The sequence below is a fragment of the Tetrao urogallus genome (assembly GCF_951394365.1).
Source record: "Tetrao urogallus genome assembly, chromosome: 5".
NCBI lineage: Eukaryota > Metazoa > Chordata > Aves > Galliformes > Phasianidae > Tetrao > Tetrao urogallus.
The window spans coordinates 1532523-1546681 of NC_136818.1; the positions used below are offsets into that span (position 1 = coordinate 1532523).

The 14159-nt window shown below is 51.7% G+C and overlaps 1 protein-coding gene across 3 annotated transcripts in view; it reads right to left on the reverse strand.

Annotated features, from left to right (window-relative positions):
- Positions 1-14159, reverse strand: part of PDE4B (phosphodiesterase 4B) — a gene marked incomplete at both ends in the record, with an annotated part of 124533 nt that overhangs the window by 28782 nt on the left and 81592 nt on the right. For 2 of the 3 annotated variants that reach the window (XM_079535567.1, XM_079535568.1), the window contains one exon: positions 11472-11521. In XM_079535567.1, the coding sequence (XP_079391693.1) occupies positions 11472-11521 (50 nt within the window). Of the gene's footprint in view, positions 1-11405; positions 11522-14159 lie in introns of all 3 variants that reach the window. The other variant, XM_079535566.1, reaches the window with a different exon arrangement.

Consider the following 14159-nt stretch of genomic DNA (forward strand, 5'->3'; position numbering starts at 1 on the left):
CATACTCATACAGGAGAGAGCTGTAGGAGGAATGCTGAAAATGTTTTTTCTGTTGATGTTTCGTAAGGAAGTAAATACCTTGAATGAGTTTCTGAAGACAGATCACGGTTACCAGGGCCATTACAGATGTGAACCCCCATCCCTCCTCTGTGTGCCATGGTCCTTCAAGGGCCACGGTGCCATCTGAAAGCCAGTCTCTATCAGGGGAACGGCCCCAAGAAATGCAGATGGTGTAGAAGGGCTGCAGAAAGAACATCCAACCCAGACCCAGAACAGAGGAAGAGGATCTAAACCCCAACTCCAGCTTCTTGTGCACCACGGGGAGCTCAGGTTGTGTTGCTGCCTGCCTGGCTAAACAAGAGAAGGCCAGACCGCAGTGAGATGAATGCTTGGTGGTGTGACTACAAGTGTGCTTTTCCTGAGCACATGGCGTGCATGTGAGCGCACAAGTGTGAGAAAGACACTGAAAATTAAGGATGTGATTATGAAATTACCCAGCTGCCCACTTAGGACTTAGCAGCGCTGTGCGGCGCATTATCTCATGTGGCGCATGTGGGCTGGTGCAGAGAGGGCTGCTAAGCTCACACGTGCAGGGAAACCAACTTGGATCCTGGAAGCAACACTGCTAACAAGGCGCTCCACCTAAACTAATTAGCCCTGCCTTTCAACAGGCTTAATTAGGTGGGGCACCATCCTGTGCTGTTGTGGCTAGACAGCTTCCGGTGCGGGAGCCGGCTCCTGGTGGTGAGCCGGGTGCTGCTGCGGTGCCACGTGCCGTGGTGTGCATTGAGGGGCTCCTGGCCGTGCCCCCAGCAGCACGCAGGTGGTGGGGGGCCTCTTCTCTCAGCCCTGTGCAAACCGAGTGCCTGCAGCCCTGCTGATGCTCTGACACTCCTTGGGAAACCATGAGCAGACCTTCACAACAGGCTAACAAGGAAGGGACTATCCGGGCAGGAGAGCAGCGCAACTGCCTTAGTTCAACAAAGGGAAAAAAGGCCGCAGAGGATGATGTTTTCATCCACATACCCAACCACAGCCACGAAAATAAGTATTGAACCGGGTTAATAAATCCAATGTTCTGCATATTCTGTAAGAGTGAAGGTCCTGTGAGCAGAGTGAAACAAATGCTGGGTAGGAAACGGAAGAAGAACCTCAGGGATGGTGCCTGGAAGTGCTGTCCCTCATCCACCCAAAGAGCTCCTTTCAGCCACTGGCAACAGATAGACAGAATTAATTAATAAACCTAGCTCTTCAAGAGGAGAATTGTTCAGGGTGTTTAAAATGAGGGTCAGAATAAAGCCACCAAAGTCCCCGCAGCGCTGCACAGCGTGTTGCTGGTAAGAGGTGAGACCTGCTTAAATCAGATCCCTCGGCTCTGAAAAGGTCACAGTCTCACATCCAGGTGTCCTCCCTTGTGTCTCAGTTGGGTTTCCTCAAGGTCTTCAAAAGGAAAGAAGAACGTGGCTCCTGAAGGCACCCAGACACAACTCAGTGGAGCTCTTCAGGACACACGTGAACCTTTGTGCCCGCACTGCCTGCGCTCAGCCTTGCAGAGACTGGCCATGAGGTCACCCCTTATGGTTTCAGCCACCATGCCAGACATTCAAATCATATTAATTAAAAAATACAATTAAATAGATTTCTCGTGACCTATGTTTAATGACGGAAGCTTAAAAAACTGGTTTATTTTGCAATTTTGATCTGTTTTCCTACAATAGATACGTCACATACTCAAAGGGTAATGAAGTCTACCTCGCTGATTTACCTTCTCTGAACTTCTGGCCCTTATTCAGCCTCTCCAAACCAAGGGATGTGACCACCACCTTACTGAAAGACACGGATGTGGCACTGTGCATTGAGCAGAGCCACTCGGGCGTGCAGCGCGTTGTAAAAAGTGACCTGTTCTGACATATTTGGGGCTGAAGTGATACTGTGAGTAAGCCCTATCAGCCCATCTGCCACTGTACTCAGCAGCACCGTGGGATTGCTCAGTGCAGACCGTGGGCTGCTCACAGAGCAGAACCTGCAGAAACTGCTTGAGCGATCTGGAAGCACATGCAATTCAAGAAGATGTTACTTCATCCGTGATCCTCCAGCTTCTGAAAACGAGGATATCTCACTGTCGGGCCAATGTCACTCCAGTGGCTCAGCGGCGATGCCCTGGGACTTATGGATTCACGGCGAACACATCCAGACATTAACTCTGCAAATGCCCCATACCACAGAACTGAAGTCTTCAGACCCGCAGCAGCTGAAGGCAGAGCTGGACCCTCCACTGCACCAACCGTTTGCACTGACTTACCCCAGCCAACAGCTGCTCGGGGCTGTGACTCAGTGCACTGCGTGTTTACCAAACCGCACGTACAGCCCTTTAAAATAATCTGTTTAAAATCACAGATGAAGTCCCACGGGTAAAAGGGTGGGGAGGAAGAGGGAGATGCCAGTATCCTACGAACCGGCATCATTTGTTTTGACAGCTTTTAATATTCCATATTAATGGCTTCACGTGCCGAGCTGCACCGTGTCAACTCTGTGTCAACTCCAAGCCAGGGACATCACACCCTGGCCACCAGCTCTTACAGAGGAGACATTTAGTTTGGATTTTAGGGAGAAATCTTTACCCCAAGGGTGGTGGTCTGAAGGCCCAGCCACCAGAACGTGGTGCAGGCAGAGGGTGAGCCCCAGCAGGCTGGGAGGGCAGGTCACATCCCCACAGTCACAGCACGGAGCCCCCCGCTGCCACAACGTATTATTTAAGACCTTCAAAATGTATTTACTTAAGGCCTTCAAAATATACTTCTTTCAGCACCTTGAACCCGATTCAGGGAAATCAAAATGCCCGCTAGATGCGCGGCACGCTTATTAACAACCTTGGTGAAAATATCAGATTAAATGGACGTGGGAATCAAAATGTTCCCCACTGAAGGTCAGATACGGGTTGTCCTACTGCAAATTACTGCGGTGGCTCCTCTTGAAGTCTCACACCCCATGGCACCTTTCAGGATCTCTTGCACAAGAGGCACCTCATGTTCACCTTGGCCAAAGTCTCAGCGCTCCAACTAACCGCCCTTCTCTGAAGTAATTAATTCTGTCGAATAAGTTCAGTGAAATCCACACCATTTCTGCGAAACATCTGATTTTCAGCTGCCCGGGGCTTTCCATTTAAGGCAATTTGCAATAAAAGGCATTCTAGCAGCACACTGAATTGACCGCATTTGGATGTGTGACAAAGGCAGGCTCAGAACGAGCACTGCTGCTGAAAAATGCGGTGTGAGGACCATCGCTTCCCGTCTTCATCTCTCCTGGTTCCTCATCTATAAAGTGTGATTAGCAGATCTTTGGCTCATACCTGGGGAGGACGTTCCCACTGCACATAGATGGAAATACTTCAGAGCTTCACGCAATAAAGCTGAAACCCAGGAAGCTGCTAACAGCTCGTGGCATTCTCACAACAGGAATTTCGGGAAATACCCTGCCCAAAGAACTCGAACAAAGGTGAAGGCCCAACACGTGTGTTGGAGGAGGATCTGGATGCGGACCACGGCCCGTAAAGCACCACTGCTAACACAGGAACCACGCCGGTGGGGCTGGAAAGTCGTGTCTGGATTTCTCTTCATCCAGAAGCAGCTCTGGGAAGAGGGAAAGCACATCACAAACGTAAGCACAGCCCGTGTGCTGTGCCCTGCTTCCATCACACAGACAGCATTCAGAGAATTAAAACACTGGGGTGACCACAACGTGCTGAGTGCACAGCAACCTCCCTGCACAGCTGCCATCCATCCTCTGGGCTCCGTGCAATGACGGCGACGTAAGAAAGTTTTGCAGAGCGTGGAGATGGGGTTGGGGAGCTTTCATACGTGCAGATGTTTAATTGCCTCCTGGAGGCATACACTGACAGCAGGACACTTAGACCGGAGCGTCCACTTCCAAGAGCACAGCTTTTAAAGACATTTAATTCACTGCTCAGTAACTGCCACTGCCGACGGCTCCTGGTGCACATCAAAGCCCAGCACCAAAACCCCACACCAAAACCCCGTCACCAGGTGCCTGGCCTTGGCCCTGACCCCCACCCCATCCCATGGCAGGAGGCTCCGAGCCGCATACACGGTGCTGTATGCAAAGCAAAAGACATCAGCTGCGGAATCAATGCAGCGCCAGATTCCGTGGGCTCCTTTTATGGCTGCTTTTTGTTTTGATTAAACGCCTGAATGCATAACCAAGTCAATCAACAACACCTTTGGACATGAAAATATACCCCATCAGGACTTATTCAGATGATTTTTAAAGCACGCTCTTAACTCTCTGCAAGCACACCTACTCTACCAGCAAGCAAAGACCGAGCATCTTTTATTAATAACCATAAATAATTAACAGTTGTTTCCTTTCTGCCAAAAAAGAACCCCGATTACACAGCACTTCAGGCTGTCACTTACAGACACTTTGCACAGAGGAAGCAATATTACACTGAACAGCTTTACCAGCTGCACCAGGACATCACCCTTACACAAATAAGCACAACATCCTTTAGCACCAGCAATCCTCCGCTCCTTCTTTTAGCTCTACCCAGAATACACGTTGATTTCAAGAGCCATTTTTACCCCCTGTGGTTGTTAACCTGTAACTGTAGAGCTAAGCGCACAGATTGTGCCCCTGCTGGGGGCGATGGGCGCTCATCACCCCCTGCACATCACCTGCTGCCCACCAGGGCTGCCATCACCCTCCTTCCATGCTCCCACCCCTAGACCAGCAGTGATGTGCTCAGTGGGAGCCCCTGCCCAGCCACGACCCGAAATTCAGCCGCCAACAAAGAGCCAGAGATACTCACTTCTCCAAACACGACGGCGCGGCGGCTGACAGCAGGGATCAGAGCCGACAGGACAACGCTGTGAACATGGGGACTGGCCAAGGACAGGCTGCTGCTGCTGCTGGGAGTCGTGCAGGGCACTAACCTGGGAACAGCCCTGCACAGAGATGCAGCCTCTCACACTCCCATGGTCAGCTGTGTCCGGACACAATGCCGCAGCACAGAGCTCAGCCTCGGGGGAGGAAGAAGAGGCTTATATAGAGCTGCGGGGGGACGAGCCGTGGGTGCTGTCAGGAGCCCATGGCAGCTCTCACTAGCTGCAAAATGCTGCTGACATGGAAGCCGAAGGGGCTCAGCTCGGTGGGACAATGAAGAGCCCTGCTCATCGCTAAGGCATGCACTGCCCCGCAACCTAACAAACAGCTCCGCCTGCCAGAAGTTTGGTTTGGGTGCTTTTGTTTGTTTTGCTTTCTTCTTTTTTCTTTCTTTCTTTCTTTTTTCTTTTTTTTTTACAGTCCAAGTACATATTTCTCAAACTCATATGGAACTGATTCAGTACGTTGAAGGCTGCGATGTCAAAATCGCACCCACACCAACTATTATCGTTCTATACAGAAAACAAAAGAAACACAGATTTTATCAACTCTGAGATTAGCGATGGCAAAGTCTTATTGTCTCCACAGAGGCCTTAAGCAATCCCGCGTGAATGGGAGCTGAGTAAAGCAGCACAGGGCTCCCGGGGCTTGACCTGCCTTTAAAGAGCAGAGTGAACACGGGGACAAATGAAAGCACCACTGGGGTGATCTCCTCATTGCCACCTTGGGCTGGCAGTTGCCTGGATCGCTCACAAAGAAAGCATCCATCAGCGAGATGCCCTTTTAATAACCTGTGACTGTTTTGATGGGTTTATGCTACATAGCAGGGTGTGGGATCATCAGTGAAATCACAGAACCACAGAGCCGTTCAGGATGGAAAAGCCCTTTCAGCTCCCCCAGCCCGCCCTATGCCCACTGCCCTCAGTGCCACCTCCCCACGGCTCTGAACACCCCCAGGGATGCTGACCCCCATCCCTGGGCAGCTGTGTGGTGCTGAGCGCTCTCTGGAGAAGAAATCTCCCCCAGCAGCCCATCTGCCCCTGCCCTGCACAGCGTGAGGCCGTCACCTCTCATCCCCTGGCTGTTCCCTGGCAGCAGAGGCTGAGGAGCTGTGGGGAGCAGTGAGGTCTCCCCTGAGCCTCCTCTGCCCAAGAACGACACTGCAGCCCCCACGGCACTGTGCCCCACTGGGAGCGAACGGCCTGGAGCTGAGCACAGCACCGAGCTGCAGCCCCACCAGCTCCGAGCATGGTGAGAAATGACCACCTCAGCCAACAAAGCAGTGCTTTGGCCCCTCGTCTTCACAAACACGCAGCTGCCGACGTACCTGCTATCCCGTCCAAGGATCCCCGCACCCGTGTGAGGACACCCCATACACAAAGCCCCTTCGGAGCCCCCGCCTGACCCGGGGCAGGTGGGATGTGGGCAGGAGTGGGACCGCCCCGCACGCAGGGGTGTGTGAGCACGGGGAGCCCCGCCGGCACCGCGGGCGGCAGCTGGCCCCGAGTGACAGGCTGCTGATGGCAGCAGCACGTGGAGCATCTTCATGTGACACTCGCAGGTGGGGCAGTGGGGAAAACAGTTTTCATCTGTTGCTATGGAGCCGCAATCGGCTTGTGTGTCTTCAGAGCCTGCCGAGGAGAAACGAGGGCTATTTTCTTATATAGATGTCATGAAATCTATCCTCTCAGAATTTCTGGAGTCAAAGGCTAAGCAGGTTTGCCCGGATACCTTCTGCTACTTGATCTACAAATAAATCTAGCCGGGAGACCTAAAGCGGGTGTCACTTTTCAGCCGGAGCTGATCCCAAAAAATCACTCTTTGGCCTCATTTGGAGTTGTTTACGTGTGCGGGGGCACAACGGTGTGTTAAATAAAACGGGGCCATTATCTGCACACCAACAGAGGCTTCAGAAGTGAAGGGAAAAAGAAGAAGCCTCAGAATCGCAAAGCCCAGCGACTTCGGAGAAACTTTTCCCTCATTCTCTCCAATTGCTAAAAGAAAACCTGATGTTCTTCTTTTAAAATGTGCCTGCCTCTAGGTCTTTGGCACAGGTTTGCCGATGGGAGGGCCGGCAATCTATTTAATGACTGCATTGACGTCAATAGCATAACTGAAATACTTACTAAGATGCATGAGTCCAACTTTCAGGGGGTGTGTGTTCGCAGGCAGGAGCAACACACGAAACGGACTGCGTGGGAACGAACTGCCCGGCAAGAGCAGGAGCAGTGCCGGGTGTCCCAACGCGCTCCGAGGGCACTCACCGCTCCTCTGCTGCAGGGAGCCTTCCCGGGTCACTCTGAAACACCTCTGCTTTCTCCAAGCAGCAGGAATCGCTTCATGTTCGACAGCCCTCAGCACCGCTCGGTCACGTCACGAGCTGCCATCCATCTGATTTATTCTACAGTTGCTAAGCTAGCATCATCATGGCAGTGCATTCAGAATAGTGCGCAGGGTGTCCTGTTTAGGGACAAGCTTCCAGCACCATGCTGCTATGCACACGCAGCTCTCAGCTCAGCTCCACGGTGCTGCGTGGCTCCCTGTCAGAATCACAGCACCAACTCATCCCAGCCACCCGAAAACCACGGGATGCTGCAGTCCTCACTGCTGGCAGCCCAAGGCACGCCAACAGGACCTCAGCGTGAATCATCTCTCTTGTACCTGCGCGGCGCCAGCTCCTCGCGAGAGCAAAGCCCCATCTGACGGCATGGAGCTGATGGGTGGCTGCAGAGCGGGACCTGGTACACCTGGTACCTCCTGCAGGAGCCGGGACTCTCAGTCGCACAGGCACTGGTGTTATCCAGTCCTTTGTTTATGCTTTATACAAACCTTCGCGCACGAGTCTGTGTACATCTTACACCCACATGAAAAATGAGCGAGAATGAGCTTAGGGTTCGTGTAAAGGCATGCGAGCAGTGCAGACAAACGTGCGGATGGGCAGGAAAGCAGAGGCTAAGGCACAAGCAAAAAGAATACCGAGCTCTCCCTCCCACCCCCAGAGAGGAACTGTAACGAAGCTTTAAACCCACGAGCCCCGAGAAGCCTCTGTGTGTTACACAGCCCAAAGTGCCACCCCCCCAAAGCCTCGGGTTGCAAAGCTGATCAGTGATATACCTAATGATGTATTGCATTGCTAGGTAATTAATGGTGAGCTCGTGCTGTAATTATGCAGTGCTGAAGGCACCCGAGGGGCAGCAGCAGGAGCTCTGCAGTGCTGCCAGCAGCACATCGGTGCAGTGACCCATTGGGGAACCACTGTGCAGAGATGCCTGGTGCTCACGGGTCGGGTCCCATCAACCAGCTGCACTCCTGGAGGCTGAATGAGGCATGGATGGCTTAGCTGGGAGGGAATAAGGCTCAGTAAGAAAAATAAGCTCAGAGGAAGGAACAGAACCAAGCAGGGGCTGCCAGACCTGTTGCTGGGCATGGGTTTTATCGGCTGAATGGATGGAGCTGAAGACCCCTCATGAGTGCCCAGGGTGGCGAACTGAAAAGAGCAGCGCCGAGGGTTGGAGCTGAGATCTGAGGAGCACTGAGATCAAACAAAATGACTGCAGCAGAGGTCACGTTAAAAGAGAAAAGAGAAGCACATGGGAAAGGAACATTGCAGAGATGAGCACGGCACTGCTTTTCTATTGCTAATTTCTGTGACAGTGGAAAAGCAGGTGGGGCAGCACCTGTTCCAAACACAAACCTTCATAACCGTGCTCTGCAGCACTCTGCACAGCCACAAACCTCACGATCCCAACCAGTCCCATCATCCTGCCCAGCTGCAAAGCACAGGAGCTAATTAAGGATTGATGCACTTTTTGCTGCCGCTTCATATTTCCATGCAAAGGTTCCTTAGGTAACTCACACAAGCACTTTTGTTTGTTCCTGTGATCTGCAGTTATAACAAAATAACAGGAAAAATCTGCCAGGTTTACTTAAGCTGATACCAAGGACAAAACACAGGATGTCCAATGCATATCCCTCTTCCTTTTATGGCTTGGTTATAAGGTTAAGAAAGCTCTGAAACCTCCAGTGACATCAGTGTGAGCTTGGGAACCGCTCTGCCCCACCAAGAGCCTGACCAGAATTGTTCACGATTTCAAGAAAATGAAAGCAAGAAGAAGAATTTCATCACCCAGCACAGACCATCCGTTTCGCCATGGGCCTGGGTCCCGTGTGATGCAACTCCTCAGCAGCACACGGACACCAGATTTGGCTCCTCTGTGTTGCAAACGACTGACAAACCCCTAAGGCTCTGCTGGACCAACCAGCTGGCGTGCATTACTTGCAGTACGAAGCTGAGCACAGTTTGTGTCCCCCCAGGGTAATTCTATGAATGTAGGCTGGTTTGCTTTAAACCCTGCACTTCTCGTAACAGGATATAAATCACTCTGCTAACGACAGACAAGAGGAGGCACACGCAGGGTGCACACAGCGATGCCAATCGCTTGTGGTGGTGCATCTATGAATCAACGTGTGACATGGGAGAGCTAAAATCAAACGCTGAGCTCTGCTGGTGAACCCATCCAGAGAATGTAACACATTTCAGTGAAGACATGTCCTTCTATCTAGAAGGGAGCAATACGGTGTGGCCCCAATCTAAACCTCACCACTTCCTCCTCCAAAACTTGCAGGGAAGGCACAGCTTCCCTTCAGGCACAGCGAGACGGGCTGCTGGGAACATCCCTCCTTCCACTCATAAATCCTGGATCAACACACTGAAAGAAACACCCTGAACCCCTTTGTTCTTTCTGCACTGAAACGGCATCTTCCTTAGGAAGCATCCTTGTTCTCTGAACAAGGTGAAACGCACGGCAGTGGCTGTAAGGGATGAAGGCAGGCAGTCCCCAGAAGAAAACCAGTAGTGGGAGGAGAGAGCAGCCCCACAACCCCCAGCACGCGGCCGTGCTTCCTTGTGCAGGAAATAACACCATTTCCTATCAACCTCAAGCATGTTTCTTATCACTGCTGCCTGCAAACTGCCGCAATGTACTTCAGTTACTCACCTATCCGCACAGCACAGAAGCACTAAAACTGTGAGTCAGGAGCACAAGGGCTCAGTTCATGACGTTGAGAGTGGGCTTCCCATCAGTTGCTGTCTCCTTCTGGGTCCTCTAGAGCAACACAAGCCTGCTGTGCAGCTGCAAGCACCAGCCCCTCAGTCAGAAAGGGAACTGGAGTGGCTGTGGGCTCCAGGCATCAGGAGCTGGGGTTACCTGTGGGGTTACCTGTGGGGTTACCTGTGGGGTACCCGGCATCCCTCTGCTCGTGCTGGAAGCACTGTGCAATAGCATCGTTTCCTCCATGTCCACAAAGTGTTAAGAAGTGGAAAGCAATTGTTTCCACAGCAAGCATTAAGAAAATTCATCTAAAAGTTCCTGGAAGGGAATTATCTCCCGGCTATCAGATTCTGTAAGCTATATAAACAGATCTATGCAAAGCTTATGAAATGTTCCATGAATCCTTTCACATGGGCCAGAAAAGCAAAGCCTCGCTCAGAGCAGTGCTGGAAGAAGTGCTGTGTGCACTCCTGCCAGCCCAGCTCTGCTGCTGCTCCCTGGGCAGCGTGCAGGAGGACCTTCACGCCATCGCTGCTCTCTCTGCAGCCACCATCTCCACATTCCACCAACAAGTTTTGAGGAATCCAAGCCGGAAATCTCCCGGCCTGTGCACGTTCCCAGACAGTAAATAACACACAGTGTGAAAGGAAATGAGAGTTACCCAGGCTGTGCACGCTGCAATAACGTGGCTTTACTCAGTCCTCCTAGCATAGACGAGAGGCCGAGATCACACCTTACACACCAGCACTCCTCCAACCAACCACACCTCCTCCCCCGGGGTGGTAACAACTCCATCAGTGCCAGGAGGGCCAACGCTCATCCAAAGAGGGTCCCCCCAAGGCTACAGCACAGCATGCACACCCGCAGGCAGCATGCTTCTCGGGCTGGCAGTGCAGAGCTCCCCTCAGTGCCGTTCACCCCCATGGTGGAGCCGAGCCCAGGCTGCGTGCTGCAGCCACCGACCCAGCGTGGGGACGAGCGTGAGGTGAGCTGTGACCGACTTTGCTCCCAGTCAGTTGCTTAAATGTGGTATTTCAAAAGACTGCAAACAAACGTTGAAAGGAAAAATACGCCGTTCTAGGGCAGCCTAACAAAAGCCAAGGGAGTTTCACCCGAGAGAGGTTTCTGAGATCGCAGTTTTACATAGATCACATGGAAGCAAACTGAAATAAACAGGATAAAAACTACAGCTGTGCCTGAGCCTGTTGGAGGCTGTAGGCTGCTGCTTGCCCAGGCCTGCTCTGCACGGGGACTCGGAGGAATTACAGTCACTGTGGCCATGACTATCAAACCAAAATCATGTTCTACCTTATGCTAACACGAGGGTAAACACAAACCCCAAACCATTTAAACAGCAGCAACCTGAGCCTGGCGGTGCTCCTGCGTTGGTTTTGCAGGAGAAACCCAGAAGGAGCTCAGCACTACACGGGGCTGGGGGAGCAGAGGACCAGCCACCAGTAAACCCATGTGCAATAAACCTTCCTCTCTGCTGGCAGGTGATTGCTGAGGACCCACACATACCTTGCAGGTTCATTCTGGAGACAGGTGGCTGACTCGTTGCAGGAGATCTCCTAAAAGGAATAAAGAATACTCCATCAGCAGGTGCTATTTTTACACCTCAAGCACCACCACTGCTAGTACTCACAACTAAAAGGCTGTTGTCAGGTTCACAAAGAACCCTAAAACACTTCCAAACGGTCAGCAATTCATAAGCAATACAATATACCTGCTAGAAAAATCCAAACGCCTTGTGTCCCTTGGCTAAGCACACACACACACACGCTAGAAAGAAGACACAGCAGAAAAGATGTGCCCTCATCCCACACTTTATCTGCTGCTTTGAGGTCCAGCTACACCCGGAGACCAGCAAGGGCTGGGTGCTGTGATTGCAGGGCTCGCTGGGGCCCCACATCAAGGCCTTTTCTTGCGCATGTTTCACCAACCAAGTCTGGCCCAAAGCAATGCCTGCTGTTGCACCGGTGCGCAGGTACAGGGCTACAATGGAGATGCAAGGCTTCACATCCCACCATCAGCAGCCTGAGCAGCACCCACAAGCACACAATGAGATGCTGCAGCCGCTGGCGTGAGCTCCAAAACAAAACAGAATGGCATTTCTCAAGTAGAAGCAGCAGCTCCGTCAGGGAACAGTGGATTCCAGGAGGGCTGAGACCTATCTGCAAATTTGGCTGACATTAAGCAAGCAGGTTGGGCTGGAAAAAATGGTGCAATATTTCTCCAAACGTCAAAAGATTCCATTGTGACGTCTGCCAAATAAAACTGTTAATTTTTCAAGTTGAAGCCATTATTCACCTGAAAAAGAAAAGAAAGGGAAAGAAAGGGAAAGGAAAAAAAAGATAAAAGGAAAAAGAAAAGGAAGAAGGAAAAAGAAAAGGAAAGAGAAAAAGAGAAAAGGGAAAAGAAAATGGAAAAGAAAAGGAAAAAGGAAAAAGAAAAGGAAAAGGAAAAGGAAAAGGAAAAAGAAAAAGGGCTTCTTTTGTAAAGAAGTTAAAAGGAGATAAAAATCAAAACAGTCTGTTTGAGATTGAGGATAGTATTCCAGGCTAACCAGAAACGAAACTCGGGGCTTCTGCTTCCCAAAGGGGTTTCGGAGAGGTTCCAACAGAAGGCGGATCCCCCCCAGCCTCCCTCCCAGCCCAACCTTCTGACTCAGCCACTGAACTGAAATATCCATTTTCTGGCTGTTTCTCCTTTGAAGCTGCATTCAAAGCCGGTGAGCGGCTCCATCCCGCTGCCGCCGCAGCTGCAGGGGTTCCCCAGCGGCGCTCCAGGAAGGCCGAGCCGGTGGGATGTGCAGAGGTGGACAGGACACAGCCCTGCTTCACAGCCCCTGTCCCAACCTCCTGCCCGCCAGCAGCCCGGAGCTGAGCGGGGCTCCCTTCACTTTTTGGGTGCTTTCCAAAAGTTGTGCTTTTTTCCGGGCCCCGGATTCTTCGAAGGGCTCAGCCTGCTGTGCTGGGTGCTGACTCCTCTGAAAATCTGCCCCGACCTGCCTGCACAGAGCCTTTGAAAACTGAAATCTTGGAATCTCTGGAAAACAGAAACTCCTCATTAGGGACAGCCAGTATCAGAGGAGATGCGCTGCAGGTATCTCCAGCCGCCGGTGCAGAGCTGTGCCCTCGGGGGGCGGGGAGGGGTGAGCTCATGTTCGGAAGGGTATTCCCCACTGCACGCCTTGGAAATACAACAGCACCCCTCCCAGCACCCTCCGTGACGTCCTGCCTGCGCCCATCCCAGTTTCTACAGCAGTGAACTGCCACTGATCCACGTCCTGACACCGCTGTCCCTTCTGGCACACCGCAGCCGATGGCTGTCACATGGAGCTGCTGTCAGATCCCCTGCTCCACATCTGCCAAACCCGGCCTCTCAGAAGCCATTAATCACACTCTCCTCTTTTCCACTCAGGAAATGGTCTGAAAAAACCCTGATGTTACCGTCCAAAAAAAAAAAAAAAGCTATTGTTTTTCATTGTGTGTATAATTTTTTTTCATTGTTTTTCAGTCCTTCAGATTCATACGTTCCAGCATTTCTGTCAATAAGCGGGGCAGCAGCCTCTTCTCCTTTCCTGGAACAGCAGGGGTGGAGGAGGGAGGAAGGAGAGGAAGGGGTTAAAGAAGAGCAGAGTTTCCCATGATCCCCGAAGCAGAATTTTAAGAAGAATGTCGTGTGTCATGAGACATATGATAAAATCATGAGCTGGCAGCACGGCATAACCCGGCAGGGCTGCTTGGAGACCATGTGGGCAGCTCCACAGCCCCTGGAAGCACATTCGGCCACGGACTGGGACGTTGGGCGTGTAAGGGTTTCAACATTTGATGACTTTGACTTTGGCTGGGCAAATGGCTTCGTGCCTCAAGCAGATCTGGGAATGTTTTCAGGAGGACCCTGCGAGATGCCTCAGCGTCCGACAGGTTACGCCCTCGCTTCCTTCCGGCCCCAAATTCAGATTCCTCATTAGGAACTGCCAAAATACTCAGGCGATTCAAAAAAAAAAAAGCAAAGCAGGAAAAAAAAAAAAAAAAAGAAAAATAACAAGGAAAGGATCCTTTATTTCAGCCATCTGTTTTTCTATTCGCCTCCATCTCGGAACGCGGCGATTCATTTCCCATCACATCTAGCAAACAGAAATCAACGGGAGGAAAGCTCCGTGCCCAGCGAGACGCCGGGTGCGCGGGGAGCTCAGGGCCGCGG